Raw genomic sequence first — 21,102 nt, forward strand, 5'->3', positions numbered from 1 at the left:
TTTGGATCCCTCTTCTTTCACAGGAAGTGGTGAACCATTTTTCATTTACACAAACATTTAAAAACAATTTTTCTACCTTTTTGACAGCTACATTGCATCCCATAGTATAATACTCTTAAATTATTTAACCATCTACTATTGTTAGCCATTCAAATCATTTCTTATTTTATACTATTGTCAACTTCACTGAGGTGACCATCTGATACATATATCTTTGGGCTCATTCAGAATTATTCCTAGAGAATAGTGCTTTAAAATAAAGGTTTTATTATTATTTAGGTATGGCAGGGCCCACAGATCAGATGTCAGCCATTGAAAAAGCAATTTGGGACAGGTGTGGTGGCTCATGCCTGTAATCTCAGCACTTTGGGAGGCTGAGGTAGATGGATTACCTGAGGTCAGGAGTTCGAGACTAGCCTGACCAACATGGTGAAACCCCGTCTCTACTAAAAATACAAAAAAATTAGCTGGGCATGGTGGTGGGTGCCTGTAATCCCAGCTACTCAGGAGGCTGAGGAAGGAGAATCGCTTGAACCAGAGAGATGGAGGTTGCAGTGAGCCAAGATCATGCTATTGCACTCCAGCCTGGGAGACAAGAGTGAAACTCCATCTAAAAAAAGAAAAGAAAAGAAAAAAAGGAAAGAAAAGAAAAGAAAAGAAAAGAAAAGGAAAGAAAGAGAGAGAGAGAGAGAGAGAAAGAAAGAAAGAAAGAAAGAAAGAAAGAAAGAAAGAAAGAAAGAAAGAAAGAAAGAAGGAAGAAGGAAGGAAGGAAGGAAGGAAGGAAGGAAGGAAGGAAGGAAGGAAGGAAGGAAGGAAGGAAGGAAGGGAGAGAGAGAAAAGAAAGAAAGAAAGAGAGTAGTTTGTTACTCGCATATCCCAAGACAAGGGTGCACTCCATGCCATGCGAGCAGGAGGCTGCACAGAGAATGCTGGAGTCCGTCAGAAGGTGGTGGGGATGGGGGATGTTGCAAGAGGTGTTGCTGTGGTTTCCATGGGAAGGAAGAGGTGAGGCAGGGTGAGCAGGTTTAGGATTGGTTAGTTCGAACAATTTCAGTGGGCTCTGTGGCATTGGGGCTGTTCCATCTGGTACCTAGCCCCTGGGGTGATTAGGGTGTGAGGCTATTAGTCCAGAGTGGGAGAGCCCCATAAAGGAGGTGGTTGGGGATGTGGGCTCTGGATTGGTGAGTTTGTATATGAAAGGCACACTAAGAGATAAATGGCTTATATCTCTAGGAATTGGCTAAACCTGGGAGGAGCAGTCCCTCCAGGAGCAGTAAAGCCCTGGATGTCAAAGTATCAGAATGGAGATCATAAAGAACACAGTTAATAAAAAATAGCTAGGGCAAAAGGGATGCTCCTTTGAAATGTTAGGATAGATTTTGCCAAATTGCCCCCAAGAAAGCTTGAACTAATTGATCTCTCACATCAGAGGTGAAAGTTCCTGTTTTTCTATATTCTTGCCACTAGGCACTACCACCAAAAGAGTAGTGGTAAAAATCCTTGCAAATTCAATAGGTGCCATTTCGGTATCTGGTTTGAATTTGCGTGTCTTGGTGTGCATGCTGTTGATCTGTCAAAATGGCATTTTGTGGATGTGAAGACCCCTTGGAGCTTGGTTGGTGGGATGGAGAGGACTGTGGGCTGTACCCACCCTGATGTGCTCCTGGCCTCCATAGAAGGACAGCTATGTGTGAAGTTTCAGAAGGGCTACAACTTCCCCACCCCAGCTGCAACCCAGCCCATGAAGGATTCTAGAGATTTCGTCCCTTGCATGACCTTCTAAAGTGAGAACACAGGGCCAGCATCAGTAGCTCCTGGGATTTGGGCAGACCTTGTGCAGTCCAGCTTCTTGGAGAAGCTTACGTCATTTATGCTTGCTGTGTCCTGTGTAAGCCCCAAAGCCAAGCTTTCACAAGCATAGGACTTAGGCACCTTTGAAAAGGAGAAGTTTACCTTCTACCCTCCCGATGAGTGAGTAAGAGGTTCCCCTTGCGAATAACCACTGGTTCCTCCAGATGGCTTGGCTGCTTTTGCCAGGCTCTACTTTTGGGAACACCCTTCATCGTGTCATTCTCAGAATTAAGGCCTTTCAGCATCTCTCCATTGTCCAGGGATGAAGTCTGTTCTCCTTAGCTTGGCATTGAAGCTCTCTGTCCTCCATTCACCCTTCCAGTCCAACTGGCCTCCCCAAGAAGCCCCTGAATCTGCCTTGTACCAATGCTAATTTCTTCTCTGCCTCTCCAAATTTTGCCCATCTCTCAATACCCAGTACCATCAAGAGACATCACAGTTTTGGGTATTAACATATATGATCACCGACAGTTCTCAGGGCAAGAAAACACACAGAACTTGCCTCTCTATGGAGGCCACTCTATTCACCTGGATGTTGACAATGTAATCTATAGTTTGAATTTACAGAGCTCTTTCCAGATTATAATTCAATCTTAGCTTTTCTGAGTCTAAATTTTTACATTGCTTTCTGAATCATCTTTTTTCCCATTTTACTCTTAACAGGCTAAAGGAAGGCTTAATAGAGTAGTGCTAATGAATAGGATCTGGGTTTATAATCAAGCTTTTGTGATTTGAATCAAAGAAATACAAAAACTTAATGTTTATCAGAGTGTAGTGCACTTATTCCTGGAGTTATGCAAGATAATTTTAGATAGCATACAAACTATAAAGCACTTATATAATGGATGTGTATTTATTTTGCTGTGTATTAGGGAAAAGAAGCTTACTATCGAGTCCATGGTTTAATGCATATTACCTGTGGCAAGGATTGCTGGCAGTCTGTTAAAATCTGTCCCACCTGACTGTAAACTAGTTCAACCATTGTGGAAGACAGTGTGGCGATTCCTCAAGGATCCAGAACTAGAAATACCATTTGACCAAGCCATCCGATTACTGGGTATACACCCAAAGGATTATAAATCATGCTGCTATAAAGACACGTGCACACGTATGTTTATTGTGGCACTATTCACAATAGCAAAGACTTGGAACCAACCCAAATGTCCATCAATGATAGACTGGATTAATAAAATATGGCACATACACACCATGGAATACTATGCAGCCATAAAAAAGGATGAGTTCATGTCCTTCGTAGGGACATGGATGAAGCTGGAAACCATCATTCTCAGCAAACTATCTTAGGGACAAAAAAACCAAACACCGCATGTTCTCACTCATAGGTGGGAATTGAACAATGAGAACACTTGGACACAGGAAGGGGAACATCACACACCAGGGCCTGTTGTGGGGTGGGGGGAAGGGGGAGGGATAGCATTAGGAGATATACCTAATGTAAATGACAAGTTTTGGGTGCAGCACACCAACATGGCACATGGATACATATGTAACAAACCTGCACATTGTGCACATGTACCCTAGAACTTAGAGTATAATTATTAAAAAAAAAGGAATTTTGAAGACAACAACAAAAAAATCTGTCCCACCTTCCTTTGTACACAGCCAGATTACATTTTTCAGCCTTGGTTGCGGTTAGATTGAGCATGTGAATAAGTTCTCGCCAATGTCCTCTGAGTGGGAGTGGAGAGTGCCACAGCCAGGCCTGGCCCATACAAATGCTTCATAGTCACACTTCTGCTCCTGCCTCTTCCAGGTGACGGGGGATTGACACCTATGGCAACTTCAGAAACCATGAGTTAAGGATGGCAAAGCCACCATAGTCTAGATTAGGAGTGAGTAAACTACAGCCTAAGGGCCAGATCTGGCCCATTGTCTTTTTAAAAATAAAGTTTTATTGAAGCACAGCCATGCCTATTTGCATAGGTATTGTTGAAGGGCTACCTTCACTACCACAGCAGTTGCCACAGACAGCCCATGGCCTGCAAAGCCCGAAGTATGTACTATCTGACCATTTATAGGGAAAGTTTGCCGACACCCTAATTTAGATCTCTGAATGACCATATGGAGGACAGTCACCTTATTGACCTGAACAACACTCTAGTCCTTTACCTAAGCAGAAAATAAGCCATTGAAATTTCGGGCCTATTTGCTACCATAGTTTACCCTACTCTCACTAATAAGTCTTGCTTAGCAGTCTCAAGGTGATTGCCTGATGAATATACATGGCCCGATTTCCAGTTGTTTGAGCCAATGAGGCTGACTAGTTATGCCCACGGGAGTACAACTCTCTTCTCTACGACCCATCGCCAGGCCAAAATTTCCACCAGATGCTCTGACCAGTCGGTCCCAGGACCTGATTGACCTCAGGGAGACTGACCCCCTAGGTATAACACAGCATCATGGGCCTGGGAAGGTATAAACATAATACAACTCCTGCCCGATGAACTGAATATTAACAGGAAGATGTTCCCTGAAGCTCAAGGAAATGACTTTGATGACAGTGACCCTTGCCAGAGCCAATGGCTTGTCACCTACCTGGTGGTCATGATGGTGATCACGGCTGTCCCTGCTTTCATGTAACTAACTTGCCTTCAGTGGTTCAGTTTTCCCATTAAGTGAGTTTCCTCGGAGATACAATTTTGTAAACTAGAAGTGTTTTTACTGTCATTTCTTTATGTATTTTTAATTTTTACCTTCATTTTAATTTTAAAAACTGCACTCATGTTTTCCTTGCATACCTCTAATTATTGCAAGTTATACAGGTTTTGCACTTAAGGAGATGGTATGAAGTCTCCTTTTTGAGTGAGCATGCTGAAGTAAAAAGAGTGACTTCATTTAAAGAAAACTGCTCATAGAAGTACAGATGATATGCTGATAAGGCAAAAAACCATGATATTAGTATGAGAATAACTGAGGTTCCAGAAACACTGCATTTGCCTAGGCGGCAGTGGAGAATGTTATAGAATCCTGAATTCACAGAGTGTGGAGCCACAGTGAAGGGTACGTGAGAGAGCCCCTCCCCCAGAGCCTACCCCCTGTCTTTCCACAAGGAATCCCCAAATGTCACCCACTGGATTCTCAGACTTCTGTCTCCCAGTTCAGTGTTCTCCGCCACAAAATCTGCACCTGATCAATCCCATGGTTCACAGACCAAGCTGAGTGAGGGGCCTAGTAGGACATGGGCTTGCTGTGACCCAATGCCTGCTTTAATATGTGCTTTCCATGTATCTGCTGAGTAAATTGATGGAGGTGGAGAGGTTTGGGGGAGTTCATTTGAAGCCCCCAGATATGCCCACTCTTCCAAGCCCTTCCCAGCTGCTTAGAAGTTAAGGCCAGTTCCTAGGATTTTACTCTCCACGTCATGTAGTTCCACATGGGAAACCAGAGGGTATTCCCCAGAAAAAAGCAATAACCCCAAATAACTGCCATTTAAACAAGAGACATATTACGTACAGCTGAGGTGATGCAGGGGCGTTATACATATTAAACAAAAATGAGATCTATTGTGAGGTGTGGTATGCTCCAGCCTCACCCATCACAATCTGCAAGTCGTCATGAACCAGAAATGGGCTTCAGAGGCTGCAGCCAGACCCTGGCAAAACCTAGGAGTGGCCAAAAAATTCTCTGTCTGCAGAATTGGTGGGTGTCACACATGGGCATGTGTTTGATCTGTGGATCAGGAGAAGAACTAATCCTTATCTTTTATATTTTGGGAGCACAGCACCATAAAATCTTCATAGGCCAAGAGCCAGGGCTGTTTCCCGGATTGCAAAGGTCAGCTGGCTAGGGAAACAGGCAGGATGGTTAACAGGCATGTGCATGCGTGCATGTGTGTGTTGTGCTGGGTAAATGGGACTAGCCTTGTGGATGTGTGGTGGTATTGTGGTGGACCTCTACTGGACACTCTGCCGGATAACTGGAGTGGCACTTGTGCTTTAGTCCAATTGGCTATCCCTTTCACCTTGGCAATTCATCAACTAGAGGAAGGAAAAATAAGACATCGTAAAGTGAGAGAAGCCCCTTATGGGTCTTTCGACTCTCATGTCTAATTAGACGCAATTGGAGTCCCACGGGGAGTGCCAGATCAGTTTAAAGCCCGAAATCAAATAGCTGCAGGATTTGAGTCAATATTTTGGTGGGTGACAATAAAAATGTAGATTGGATAAACTACATCTATTACAACCAACAGTGCTTTATTAACTACACTAGAGATGCTGTTAAAGGAATAGCTGAGCAATTAGGGGGCTACTAGCCAGATGGCTTAGGAAAATAGGATAGTCTTAGACATGATATTAGCAGAAAGAGGAGGAGTTTGCATCATGATTAAAACTCAATGTTGCACCTTCATCCCAAACCACACCGCCCCTAAGGGAAGTATAACAAAGGCATTGCAAGGTCTGACTGCTCTATCCAATGAGTTAGCCAGCAACTCAGGGGTAAGTGATCCCTTTACAGGATGGCTAGAAAAGTAGTTCCGGAGGCTGAGGCAGGTGGATCACGAGGTCAGGAGTTCAAGACCAGCCTGGCCAACATGATAAAACCCCATCTCTACTAAAAATTTAAAAAAATTATCCAGCCATGGTGGCGCATGCCTGTAGTCCCAGCTACTCAGGAGACTGAGGCAGAAGAATCGCTTGAATCCAAAAAGGCGGAGGTTGCAGTGAGCCAAGATTGCGCCATTGCACTTTAGCTTGGGTGACAAAAGCAAAACTCTGTCTCAAAAACAAAACAAAACAAAACAACAACAACAACAAAAACACCATAATGCGATACTACTTCAAATCCATTAGAATAGTCATTATTTAAAAAACGGCAACAACAGAAAATAACAAAATAAAGATGTCGAGAAATTGCAACCCTTGTGCATTGCTGGTAGGAATGTAAAACGGTGTAGACACAGTGGAGAACATGACAATGCTTCAAAAAATTAAACATAGAATTACATATGATCTAGCAATTCTACCTCTGGCATATACCCCAAATAACTGAAAACAGGGACTTGAACAGATATTTCTACAACTGTGTTCATTGCAGCATTATAGCCAATAGCTAATTGTAGTCAATAGCCCATTTATTTGTTGCACAATAGCCAAAGGGTGGAAACAACACAAATGTCCATTAACGAATACATGGATAAACAAAATGTGATATATACATACAATAGAACATTATTCGGCCTTAAAAAAGAAGGAAATTCTAATGTATAGTACAGCATATAGGAACCCTGAGAACTTACGCTATATGAAATAAGCCAGACAAAAGGACAAATATTTGTATGATTTCATTTACATTGAGTAACCAAAGTCATTAAAGTAACTAAAAACTCAGTCGTAGAGACAGAAAGTAGAATGGTGGTTATTGGGGTCTGGGGGAAGGAGGGGTGGGAGTTATTTTTAATAGGTACTAAGTTTCCGTTTGGGATGATAGAAACATTCTGAAGATGTATAGTGGTGATGTTTTTTTATAACAACATTTTTTTTTTTTTTGAGACGGAGTCTATACACTGCCGCCCAATGGGTTAAAATGGTAAATTCAGCTCACTGCAAGCTCCGCCTCCCAGGTTTAACCACATTTTCCTGCCTCAGCCTCCCGAGTAGCTGGGACTACAGGTGGCCAAGCCAGTAATCCCGGCTACTTTTTTGTATTTTTTTTTAGCCGAGACGGGGTTTCACGTGTGGCCAGGAGATCGGTCTCGATCTGGCTGAACTCAGTGAATCCGCCCGTCTCTACTAAAAAAATACAAAAAAGTGCTGGGAGGTTACGGGTGCTATAGCCCCGCTACTCGGCCTGAGTGGTGAATGACGTAAACCCGGGAGGCGGACTTGCATGTACTGAGATCCGGCCATTGAACTCCACCCTTACAATGGACTCCATCTAAAAAAATTTTTTAAATAAATATTTAAAAAAAAATTTAAAAAAGAGTATACCATTTTATTTATAAATATTTGTGAATTTTCTAGATTTCCTTTTGTTATTGATTTCTAATTTCATTCCCTTGTGGTTGAAGAAGATACTCTGCATGATTTCCATCCTTTTACATTTATTGGGATTTGTTTGGTGGCCTAACATATGGTTTCTTCTGGAGGATGTTGCGTGTGCACTTGAGAAAAATGTGGAGTCTAGTATTACAGGGTGGAGTATTTGACTGCATTTAAAATAGTTGATTTAAAGTCTATTACTTTAGGAGTTCTATTACTCCCTATAGCTAAAATGTTTGTTCTATTACTACGTATGGCTAAGATGCTGGGGAAGACATTTCTAGAAAGAAAAACTCCTGGGGGATGGCCCCCAGAAAATTATAGAGAGATGGGAATTTTCTATCTGGTCCTGAGGAAGGGGCAGGAATGGAAACAACAACTGATCAACATTCCCAGACTCTGAAAGGCAGGTGAATGGCACAGGTCATCATGGTACAGTTCCAGCCAGGCACACCTGGGAACGCCCTCTCCATGAGGAAACAGAGGCAGAGGAGGCAGCCAGTCAGTAGACAACATAGATCCCCTTGGCCACCAGACTCGCTGGGCTGTGGTCCTGAAGCAGGGTGCTCAGAGACTCACCTCTATGATATCGAGCTGTGATCAGCTCATGGACCACAAAGAACACATCTCCAAGCAAGTCCATAAGACTGTCTCGGATTTCAGTCAGGGAGTGCTTGTCATGGAAGCATTCACTAGCCACAAGGTGCAAATACTGGGGCGGGACGTGCTGTGAAAAAGTCGTAGTCATAAGCGATGCAGGTCAACCACAACGGCCAATACGATAAACACTCACCTGTGCAGGTATGATTCTGAATTTAACCCACACAGCAACCCTATGATGCAAATATCAAAACTAGCCCCATTTCTCAGATTAAGAAACTGAGGCTTAGAGAGGTGAAGTGTTTGGGCCCAACTGGAAGAACCATGATTCTTTTGCAAGTCTCATGCTCCTGACCACAGGCCTCTCTCTCGTGTCGCAGAATGAGTCACTCATGCGCAGAACTGGCTGCATCATCTGTGGGGCTCAGTGCAAAGTAAAAACATAGGCTCCTTGTTCAAAAATCATTAAGAATTTCAAGATGGTGACAGCGGAGCATTAAACCAAATGTAGGACCCTTCTGAGCAACAAGATCCTCTGTGACTACACAGGCAGAACATCCATGAAACCACTCCTGCTCTGGTACCAGCGCTGCTTCCAGCCCTTAGCTATTAATTATCTAAGCTAGTTAGTCTCTTGAAGCCTCAGTTTCCTCATCTGTAGGGATGTGGAGGATTATACAAGATGTGAAGAGAAAAGCATGCAGCTTGGCCCAGAGCAGCTCTTCGGTCCTGTCAGTTCAGCCAGGCCCCATTGCTGAGTGCCTTAATAGGACATTTGATGCTTCTCTGACCTGGCACCAGCCTGCCTCCCAGGCTTCTCCCTCTCAACTTTTCCCAAGCACAAATGGCAAAGAGAGCATGGTAAATTCTATGAAGATTCAGGGATCTGGTGCTCTGGGAAATGCTGGAAAGGCATTGTAGCTCAAACCCCTACCACTAAGGCAGCAGCACAGCCCTTGATAGGTTTCTTTGGAATTTGGAGGCGAGGCAGTGTACATCACATTGGGGAATGCTGCTCAGACTCGTTTATTGGGTCCTCAGGAGACTGGTGGTTTTTAATCAGGCCAGAGCAAGGGAGGCCTCTGCAGCAGGTCCAATCTATGGCGTAAGGGCCTGGCCTCTTTGGCCATATACAGCAGACCCCATGGTGCTGGAGGTATCCAAGGTAGGTATAGATGCTGTGTGGAGTCTCAGGGGAGCCCTCATAGGACAGTCAGAGTGCAAAGTCCTAGGGTTCTGGAGCAAGGCTATGCCTTCTGTATCAGAGAACTACTTACTGTTTGAAATGCAGCCCCTAGCATGCTACCGCGCCTAGGATAGACACATGCCCTTCCGTTCCTCTTGCACTTTCCTGTGCAACCTACTTTCCACTCTACTTGAAATATCCTTCTGCTCAGTTGTTCCCCTCCCCTAAGGCTCAGATCAATGAGCATCTTCTCCATGAGGCCATCTCCAATCCACCTGAGAATTCCACTGTATGACTTACATCATCAATATCTCTCAAACCTTAGCTCCAGTTCATCATCAGACAGCTGCAACTCATCAAACATCCCTCCACCAAGGGGGCCTGAGGGATCTCTGCCTGTAGTGTTTCTTTCTGTTTTCTTTTTCTTTTTTTCTTTTTTTTTTGAGATAGTCTCTTGCTCTCTTGCCCAGGCTGGAGTACAGTGGTGAGATCCTGCAGCCTCAAACTCCCAGGCTCAACAGTCCCTCTGCCTTGGCCTCCCAAGTAGCTGGCATCACAAACGCACACCACCGCGCCTGGCTAATTATTTATTTTTTGTAGAGACAAGGTCTCCCTATGTTGCCCAGGCTGGTCTTGAACTCCTGGATTCCAGCAATCCTCCTGCCTTGGTCTCCCAAAGTGTTGGGATTACAGATGTGAGCCACTGTGCCCAGTTTCAGAGGGCTTTTTCTAAAAATAGAAATAAAAGAATGTCCTTCTTCTTTCTGTTCTCAGTCTTTAGGATGAAGTTCATGCTCATTACACAGCTTACACCAGCTGAAAGCATTCTCTCCTACTGCAGCCAACCCTCAGCTGATCTCTTCACACTCCTCTGCTCCCAGTTGGTACTCTTGTTTTTTCCCAGTTTCTCCACCCACCCCTTCCATCACCAGACAAGCTCCATTAATCTTCCAAACCCTTCTCTCCAAGGGAGCCACCTGTCCCCTTCTGTAGTTACCACAGGGCCTTAGACATTCTTCTGCTTCGTGTGTGCTGTATTGAAGTGTCTTGTCATCTCTGTCCACGCCACATTGCACCCCAGTGCCCAGGGAAATGTGGGGGAATGTGGACTCTCACTAAACCTGTGTTCCATGGACAAATGAACAAAATGAACATTGGCACTGAGTCCACACTGAATACATGTTTATGGAAAAGAGGTAGATGGAAAAAGGAGAAAAGAAAGGAAGGAAAGCAATCCATCTCTATATCCAAGTGTCTCGAGTAAGACCAGATACTGCTAAGTTTGTGCAGTGAATGAATGAATTAGTGATAGAACAATAAATGAGTGAATGACTGGTCTTGCCAGAACCTGGCCCAATGCCTGGCTGGTGTGTAGTGAATACAGGTCCCCAGTCCCATGTGTGTTTCAGCATTCAGAGCTTTTCAGACTGTAGGTAGACAATGCACACCTACGTTGCATGTTATCACACAAGCTCGGGGTGGGGGCAACATCCCGACACCCACATTAATGCATCCACAGAGAAACATCTGAATACTGGGATAAATAAAATGAATGAATGTGTGGGAACAAAAATGAGGGGACCCTCAGAGTCATTCAAGTTACCCACAAGCATATTTTAACTACTAAAAACTTTCTCTGTACATTAAGGAGCTGGGATTTGTTTCTGGGGAATTTCCTGTGATTTCTAACAGCTAGCAATGGGTTTAACTGCAAATTCACATGGAATTTCAGCACCCACATAGGCTTTTGAGCTCTACAAATTCTGTCACTTGAATAACTCCAATATCTAACATTTACTGAGGACTGACTGTATGCCAGGCTGTTTGATGTATACCTGTGAGGCAGGTGCTAAAATTAACCTTATTTCACAGATGAAGGAATGGAGGCTCAGAGAGGGTAGGCAACTTCCCTAATGTCACACAGCAGGTAAGCAGAGAACTCGGCATTTAAAGGCAGAGGCCAGGCTGGGCACAGGCTCATGCCTGTAATCTCAGCACTTTGGGAGGCCAAGGTGGGTGGATCACTTGAGGGCAGGAGTTCAAAACCAGCCTGGCCAACATGGTGAAACCCTGTCTCTGCTAAAAATACAAAAAAAATTAGCTGGGCATGTTGGCAGGCACCTGTAATCCCAGCTACTCTAGAGGCTGAGCAGGAGAATTGCTTGAACCGGTAAGGTGGAGGTTTCAGTGAGCCGAGATTGTGCCACTGCACTCCAGCCTGGGCAACAGAGTGAGACTCTGACTGAAAAGTAAAATAAAATAAAATAAAATAAAATAAAATAATAAAATAAAATAAAAGACAGAGCCTAAATGCATAAAAATTATATACCAGTGTCTCCTTATTAGCTGGGAGATGTTGGAAAGCCACTTTAGCTGCTCTGAGCCTCAGTTTCTTTAAAATAGGGATAATCATGCCTGTTTTCAAGTTGTTGCTTGGATGGCCTGTGCTTGGCACTGGAAGGCATAGGGGAACTGGCTATAGTAGTTACAGTGGTGGTTGTCATCACTAGCACCTGCCTTCTTCTTTCTAATACACACCCAGAAATCACTGAAAGTACTTACTTAAGCCACGAGCTGTGATTCAGTGGCCTCATCTGCAACATGAGGACAAAAATCGCTAGTCCCACTTCAAAACATTGCCCTGGAGGTCAAATTAATGATAGAACATGCTTTCATAAGCCAATGAACTCGGGATTCTGGTTCTACACAGCCATCAGCTAGCTTTGTAATTTGACAAACCTCTTTATTTCATAAACCCACTTCCTCCAGCTTAAAATGAGGAGGTCAGTCTGTCTACATGAGCTTCAACAGTATTAGGAATTTGAAGCCTCCACTCTTCTGAGGACAGATGAAAAGTTTATTTCCAATGAAGAGAGTCTTCCTAAACCATGGAATAAAAAAATAATGGGTCTTTCCCGGCACCCAGGCCTCAACTCAACAATCTCTCCCCAGAGGAGCCTTTCCTAACCACCTGTTGTCTCCCTAAAGATATCTTCTCTCCCCACTTGTGCCCTTCATAGCATTTATTACTCTCCGAAATCATCTTCTCAACCTCGTGTCTCATCTGTCTCTCCCCACTAAAGTGTATGCTCCCAGAAAGCTGGTACCATGCTCGCTGCCAACTGCTCAGTTTTTATAAGCTTGTAATAAATACTCAGTACATACATGTTGAATAAATAAAATGATTCAACAATTTTGCAACTTATACAACCTTAGCATTCTTGGATGTCAAGATGCCAGAACCAAGGCTGGACATGACATGTTTAAAGGACTGAAGTTTTTCAAACCTATCTGAATGTCAACTCTGAAGTAGCAACTGCATTTTTTGGAAACAATCATTTGTAATATTTTTTGAACAAAGACCAAATGGACCCATCCCCTCTTTCCTTTTTATGTAGTTGTTTCTTCCACCCTAAACTCATCACATGAGGAGTAAGGCAGACACTTGCTGTGACTCACTTACCCTTTTTCAGAGAGAGGAAAGGTGATCACTGTGTGCTTGGCTGATGGGCTCCAGCACTTACAACAGCTGATGTCATCTGTGGAAATGCCCAGCTGTTGAAGCCAAGAGCTGCATCAGTTTGAGGGAGTGGCAGCATGGACAGTTGGAATTCTTACCATAGGCAGCGGGAAGCCACACTCGTGGCTATTGACTCCGATGATGGAAGGAATTGCTTTAAATGCTTTCTGAGACAATAGATCTAGAGGCTCATTAGGAAAGAAAGCACCATCAACCACTTGAGGGAAAACCTTTTTCTGTAATAAGGAAGAAAAAAAAATCAGCAACTATTTCTGTTCACAAAATCTGCTGTCCCAAATCCTGGCCAAGCAAAGCCGACCCAGTCTAGCACTGGCTTAAATGTACTAAAAAAGTAAAAGCAAACACTATGGGCCCAGCTCAATATATCATTTCCTGGCAGCTCTGCCATGTACTTCGGCAAGGGGGCTAAACTTGTCTGTGCCTTATTTTCTTATCTGCTAAATGGGAATAATAACATCTACCTAAGAAAAACAGTGGCCTGTGATATGGTTTGGCTGTGTCCCCACCCAAATCTCAAATTATAGCTCCCATAATTCCCACATATTGTGGGAGGGACCCGGTGGGAGGTAATTGAATCATGGGGGCAGGTCTTTCTCATGCTATTTGCATGATAGTGAATAAATCTCACGAGATCTGAGGTTTTTATAAAGGGGAGCTCCTCTGCACAAGATTTTTTTTTTGCCCACTGCCATGTAAGATGTGCCTTTGCTCTTCCTTCACCCTCCACCATGATGTGAGGCCTCCCTAGTCATGTGGAACTGTGAGTTTATTAAACCTCTTTCCTTCATAAATTACCCAGTCTCAGGTATATCTTTATTAGCAGCATGAGAAGAGACTAATACAGCCTAGCACAGAGATTCTCAAAGTGTGGTTCCTAGACCAGCAGCATCAGCATCATCTGGGAACTTGTTAGAAATGCACATTCTCAGGCCCACTTCAGGTCCTCAATAAGAAACTCTGTGGTTGGAGTGTAGCCCAGGAACCTTCTTGTAGCCAGTCCTCCAGGTGATCCCAATGCATGTTCAAGTTTGTGAACCACTGGCCAAATGCAAAGGGAAAAATGGTGGTAGATGGAGTGGCCAGGACTGTAGAGGTTGGTGTTAACACCTTCCTCAGATGTCTCCCTGAGACACAGTGCCTTGGACGTGTCTGGATATTTTTTGGGTCTTAGAAAGCAACACTCAGCTCTAATCACGGTTTCTTTAGGTTTCTGTTTTGGGATTTGGGTAGAAAGGAGCACATGAAAGAGTTCCACACAACATCAGGTCCAGGACTTATTATCCATTTCACTGAGTCTCTAGCATGGCTCAGAGTTGACATTGAGTACACATCGCATAACTAGCAAATGTTGAAATCTGAAAGATAATGATCTTGTTCATTCAAAGACTCATCAAAGGCTCTCAAGATTGGAAGGGACATAAAAGATCACCCGGTCCAGTTAACTTTCACTGATTGAAAGTTTGTCAGCCTGGGTCAGCTAGATTTTGCTTAAATACCTGGAAAGGTGAGCATCTCACCACCTTCTAAAGAAGCCCAGTCCTTTTCCAGACAACTGAGGTCTTGAAAAGTTTTTAGTTACACAAAACTAAAATGACTTCCTAATAGAACTTCCAGTTTCTGATCGACTTCAGCTTCTGGAAGCATGCGTAACAAGTGTGGTCCCTCTCTCCAGTGAGATGCCTTCAGGGACTTGGAGACAAACCTTGTACTTTGCTGAATCTTCTCCAGGCTAAGTTGCACCCCTGCCCCAACAATTTTCTTAAATTACCTACAAGGGTTCTATACCCCTACTTATTTTTTTTACAGCTGTTACCAAGTATCCCCAATCCTCCTCTTTTCCATGTTCCAAATCCAAACAAATAACAGAGCAGTAGGATTTGTTCACCTCCTCATTCAAAGGGCAACGCTGCCTCCAAAACTGTCCCCTCTGTCCTCATCTAGCTGAGGGTCAGCAGCCCCTTGGAGGATTTTGTCCTCAGGCACCTCAGCAGGACCTCAGAGTCTGAGGCATTGTTCCCACAGAAATGTGCAACCACCTGCAGCTATTTTCAGAGAAGGACCAGGTCAGAGCATGATATTGAAAGCATCTAGGAAAATGAAAGCTGGAAAATGCCCTCCAATCAGCCACAGGTTGGTCCTCCACATATGAGTCCATCCTGCTACCCCTGCCTAGCCCCATGCCCCTATAACGGAAGGTGCACATGGCACACAGGTTGCCACTGCATCACACTCACTCTCTTGCCTGGCTCTCCTTGTCATCTTTAGCAAACACCACATCTGGGGATGGGTGTTTGTTGGTCTGTGGCCATGGAATGGAATCAGGATTCCTGGTCACAAAGAGATCAGTCCTGTGAGCTTGGCTGCATTGGTACTTGGTCCCTGCGGAGTCTAGAAGCTCAACCTTGAGGTGCTAAATGAAGACAGAAACACCAAGAGCGAGGAGCAGCTTTGCAAGCTCCTTCCTTGTCAGTAGAGGCAGGGCTCCAGATCAGATTCTCAGCTGGTCAGCCCTGCCCAAGCCCAGGTCCACTCACAGCCTGGAATGTCCTACCTGTCTTTTTTCCTGCCTCTATACCAATCCTTCTCATTCTTTAAAGCCCAAGTCCTTCCCTCCACAGTGTCCTTTCAGGGCATTGCAGCCCCCAGAAACTCCTTTCCCATCCAATCTCCTATAAGCTCAATGTTCCCCACCTTCCATGCCTGGCCCATTGCTGAACACCTGCTTTCCTTGTCACTGAACCTTCCATATTTGTAGAACTCGTGGGGGCTCCACCTCCCCCAGCCTCCATCATTCCCTCTCAGGTGACTCTCCATGTGGTTTGCCTCTTGGAGTCTCTACAGGGGACCCCTGTTGACCCTAAGCTGGCCTCCTGTGGGCCGGGAACCTGGCCATCCCTCTGATTCCTGGTTCTTCCTCCAGATGGGCTGTCTCTTAGCTGAGAGCAGCGCCTACACCCAGGCCACTCCCCAGCCACGGCCTCGCTGACCCAGGCCACAGCGGCTGCCACACCCTGGTCAGGGGCAGTCACGACCTTGGACAGGAGCTGGGACCCCTCCCCCAGAGCCCACTGCCCACTGACAAGTGGGACAACTTGGGGCCAGGCCGGGGCTGCCCGAAGGCTACTATGCTTGAGAAGGCCCCAAGACAGGAGCCCTGCCCCTTGGGAGGGGTAGCAAACAGCCCCGGGACAGTGCCGGGGTGTCTGGGATGATTTGTCACCATGTGAAATGTGGGATAGACACCCTCGACTCAGCAAGGGAACGTCTGACTTCCCGGCCAGCCCCTGTCCTAGGCCCCCATGGGAACTTCGGATCCAAGTGGGGAGGGGGCTCCCCCAGTACTGCCCCTTCCCTGACAGAACTTCCTGCCCTGCTGGATGCCCCGGCTGCAGCTCCTGAGAACCACTTGGCCGGCTCTGGGCACTGCGTCTGCAGGGGCGTGGTGCTATCTGGTGGTGAGACTGGGAACTGCACCACAGCTCCAGCCCGTACCTGCACACAAGTCCAGGAGACCGAGGGGCGGGCATGGAGGGATTCTGGGCCCTGCCACTCTGCTCCTCACCTGCCCCGCCCCCTGTCTCTCGCTCAACCCAGGAGCCTGGTACTGGGACACAGAGACAGGCCCCAGGAGCTCACAGCCCAGCACTGTTTACTGCTCCAATGGGCAGCCTAGTCCCCAGCGGGTGCTGGGCAGGCACAGGGCAGCGATGGGGACGGGCAAGGAGTCCTGGCTCTTGGCCCCAGCAAGGACCTGAGAGATGACCTGGGCATCGACCATCAGGCACTCTGCCACACTGTCCCCCCAGGCTCGGCTGTCCGACTAGAAGGGGCAGGTGGGCAATGAGTGCCAAGAAGGTGGACTGGCCACGCCGGGGGGCTCCTCAGGGACAGGGTGTCTCTGGGCCTGGACAGGGGTGGGCATGTTCAGTTCAGCCCCGGTCACCCTGGAGTCAGGGGCCTGGCAGCCCCAGCATAGCCACCTCCTGGGGCCTTGGAGCCCTGGACACCCCAGCTGATAGTCATTTACTGGGGTTGCATTGTCCATGAGAGAATTTTTCCTTGACATTCTTAAATTTCTCTGATTCTTAAATAAAAAATGTGAGAATCCGTGTCCAGAGACTCCCTCAGGAGGGAGACAAATGGCCTGCCATCGCCCGCACCCTGGGAGCGGCTTGGCCATACTGGGGACAGGGCAAAGGGTGAGCCCTTACCTCTCTGAGCCTCGCCTCTGACATGGGGAAGCCCCAGGGACAGGGCGGTCGTGGGCCCAGCATCCCCAGCACTCTGCCCTTCCCCCACACCCTGTTCCCAGGACCCAGCCCCCATCTGTCCTTTGTCCCCTCAGGGGTGCCCCACAGGGTGGGAAGGCAGAGGAAGCTGCCCGGCACTCAGGGCATGTGTCCACTCGCCACCCTGGCCCTGGACAGGGCGGGGCGCTCTGCAGGCCACCGCATCCCTCACATAGCCCCCGGTAGACCCGTCCTCTTGGCTGTGAGTCTAGGGGAAGCTGGGAGGCCCAAGACCACTCTTGGAACCCCACGGGCCCTGACTGAAGGCCACCACGCACCTCTTCCCCTCCTGAGGCAAAGGAGTGCTCACACCTCAGGCCACAGCCCAGGCCCTGGGAGGACATGAAGGATAGTGCCCACGCCAGGGCCCATGGCCATTTCTCCCAGGTTTTCTGGGACCCCCAACCCTCCACATAGGGCAGCTCTGAGGGCTGGAGAGGGAACAGACCCTGCCAGGCAGCCTGGGTGGGTGTGGGCCAGGAGCCCATGTTAAGGGACACAGAGATGGGGTCCTCTGAGGGCTGTGGCCGGCCCAGTGACCCCGAGTTCCATCCACTCAGGGCCTGTTTCTTGGCTTTTGAGATATGCTTGGGAGCAGCCAAGCACAGGCGAGGTGGCTCACACCTGTAATCCTAGCATTTTGAGAGGCTGAGGCAGGCAGATCACTTGAGCCAGGAGTTCAAGACCAGCCTGGGCAACATGGCGAGACCCAGTCTCTATAAAAATAAAATAATAAAGAATTAGCTGAGCATGGTGGCACATACCTGTGGTCCCCAATACACAGGAGGCTGAGGTGGGAGGATTCTTCAAGCCCAGGTGGAGGTTCAATATGCTGTGACTGCACCACTGCACTCCAGCCTGGGCAACAGAGTGAGATCCTGTCTTAAAACATAAAAATAGAAAATAAATAAAATGAGCTTAGGGCATGGAACATCAAGGCTGCAGTGTGGACAGCAGAACAGCCCCTTCTGGCCCCTACCCTGGGCTGCAGCCTCGCTCCAGCAGGAAGGACTCAGGTCTCCATGCTGGGCGTCCCAGCCTCTCCTCCTCTTTGCCCTCCCAACCCATTCCTGGGCAGCAGAGGAGGGGTAAGGGCACAGGGCAGCCCCTCTGAACCAGGCTCCCCAAGGCCATCTGGACACCATGGCAACATGGGCAGGAAGTGGCTTCCATGGCAACTGACGTCCAGGGAGGTGCCAGCCTGGCAACGGGGCCACGGCTCTCCCAGCAAGCCACGCTGGCCACACGTTCTGTCCTTGAGACCGGGAGTTCTGGCTTCCAGCCAGTGCCCCCGCCGCAGCCACGCCCTGTCCTGCACGACATCCCAGAGCCTGGACCTGAGGCAAACCCCCATGCCCACCGCAATCCAAGACACTGCTTGGCAGGGCACTTGGCCTTTGTTAAGCTAGCATATCTGATCCCGTGAGTGGGGGACCCCAGGGCTGGGGATCCAGGGCCCTGTCTCTCCAAGAGTCCCCCACCTTCTCAGGCTCAGGGCGATTGGCAAGGACTACAGGGAGGGGTGAGGGGGGCTGGAGGAGGAGGGGCTTTAGGGCTGACTGACAGAGCAGCAGCATCCATCTCCTGCACAGGTGGGGAGAGGGGCTGGGGCATCAGGGAGCTTGGGGTTTCCAGGACAAGGAGGGTAGTGCCCAGGGTCAAGGGTGACGGGAGGACACTGGGCCATTCAGTGTGTCCTGGGTGCCTCCTTGGGGCCACTGGGGAATCTCATCCAGGCCTGGGCACCTATGGTGGGATCTAAGGACCCTACCTTGCTATTTGCCCAGGAAGCCAGTGTTGTCTTCCTTATTACAGGAGCCACCCGTCTCCGTGAAGATCTCTCCCTCTTCATCATCCTGGCCCCTGTGGGGCACCTGGCAGGCTGGGGACACACAGAAGAGGTGCAGCCCCACCCCACTCACTCAGGGACACAGAGAGGAGGAGGCAGTCCCCTCCCCTGCTGCTCAGGGCCTCCTCCACCCCACCCCAAGGCCATCTTGCCTCAGGGCTCCTCCAAGAGGCCTTCCTTAGCCCCTATCCCAAGTTGTCCCATGGGGTCTCTGAGTTCAGCACATCCTGAGACCCATGACATTCCAGCAAGGAAACAGGGCAGAGGCCAGGGGAGGGTTCTGAAGGCTACCGCTGCCCTCTGGCAGCTAAACAGCCAGCCTCCAGCAGCCAGGACCAGGCGTCCAGCCACCTCTGCTGGGGAGGCCCCACGTGGCACCGAGAACAGGAGAGAGGTCATCTGCAGACAAACTATTTCGAGACACTTCTTGAGGTGGTGAGCGGAGGCTGACGTAGCAGGACAGCCTGGCAGGAAGAAGGCAAGTGGCTGGCAAGCAGTGGCCTCGTCACTGGTATGAAGTGACCATACCAGTGCTGCGAACAAGCATGGCAGGACAGCAGTGGGAGCTGGTACTGTCCCCACTCTAGACTGCAGCCCTGCAGCCAGAGATGAGTGGGAGCCGGTACTGTCCCCACTCCAGATTGCAGCCCTGCAGCCTGAGACACCGCCTGGAGGCAGGAGGCCTCCCTTCCAAGACCTGGCTGTCCAGCTTCCTCAAGTTAAAGAGAGGAGTGCCTGGCAGCTCTGCCTGCCTCCCCTATTAACAGGGATAGAAAAGAAAGAAAAGCCAGACATTTGAGCACTGAGTCTCATGGGAAGTTCCAAGACTAAACAAAAAAGAACAAGAGAGAAAATGCAGAAATGAAAGATTCGTCTTCCCCCAAACCCACTTTATCCCTAAGAGCAGAACAGAATTCTCTGGAACAAGAAGAGGGGAGCTTGGGGAATGATGTCTTGGAAATGAAAAACAGGACTGCTAAAATCCAAAACCAGTCTGTAATTTTTATTTATTTATTTTAAACAGAGTCTGGCTCTGTCGCCAGGCTGGAGTGCAGTGGCATAATCTCGGTTCACTACAACCTCCCCCTCCTGGGTTCAAGCCATTCTCCTGCCTCAGCCTCCTGAGTAGCTGGGATTACAGGTGCACACCACCACATCCAGCTAATTTTTGTATTTTTACTAGAGACGGGGTTTCACCATGTTGGCCAGGCTGGTCTGGAACTCCTGACCTCAAGTGATCTGCCTGCCTTGGCCTCCCAAAGTGCTGGGATTACAGGTGTGAGCCACTATGTCTGGCCCCAAAACCAACTTTTTAAAAAGCAGAGAGAGAGTGTGTGTTTGTATTCAAGGAAGTCTATCTACAAGCAAAGGTAGAAAGGACTCACAGGATCAATTCAAAGGGCCCAACATCTGACTGACAGGAGTTCCAGAATGAGCAAGAAATGTTGTCAAAGAAATGCCAGGTCTCAAGGCAGAACGTGCTCACCAAGCGCCCAGCACGGTGAGGAAGGAAACACCTGCAGTTGGTGTGACTCCCAGAGGCGCAGGGATCAGAGGGGACCCTGCAGGCTTCTGGGGAGAAGGCTGGCAGCCTGGCCAGATCTCACCACCGAGGACCACGACCAGCCTTCCAGTCCTGTGGGAAAATGCCCTCAGCCCTGATTCTCTCCCCAGCCCGATGTCCAGCAGGCGTGAGGTCAGGATAAGATGCTTCTAGGCCTGTGAGGCCTCTCTCTCTCTCTCTTTTTTTTTTTTATTGAGACAGAGTCTTACTCTGTTGCCCAGGC

At 47.8% G+C, this 21,102-nt stretch overlaps 2 protein-coding genes across 2 annotated transcripts in view; both read right to left on the bottom strand.

The window, feature by feature from the left end:
- Positions 1-4,448, bottom strand: part of LOC126964058 (putative POM121-like protein 1) — a 27,771-nt gene extending 23,323 nt beyond the window's left edge. Inside the window, 2 exon segments of the mRNA XM_050806913.1 lie at positions 3,459-3,542; positions 4,408-4,448. Coding sequence (XP_050662870.1) covers positions 3,459-3,542; positions 4,408-4,448 — 125 coding nt within the window.
- The window catches only part of SPECC1L (sperm antigen with calponin homology and coiled-coil domains 1 like), a 343,168-nt gene that overhangs the window by 179,608 nt on the left and 142,458 nt on the right, over positions 1-21,102 (bottom strand). The window lies entirely within an intron of this gene.

Source organism: Macaca thibetana, chromosome 10 (genome assembly GCF_024542745.1).
Source record: "Macaca thibetana thibetana isolate TM-01 chromosome 10, ASM2454274v1, whole genome shotgun sequence".
Classification (NCBI taxonomy): domain Eukaryota; kingdom Metazoa; phylum Chordata; class Mammalia; order Primates; family Cercopithecidae; genus Macaca; species Macaca thibetana.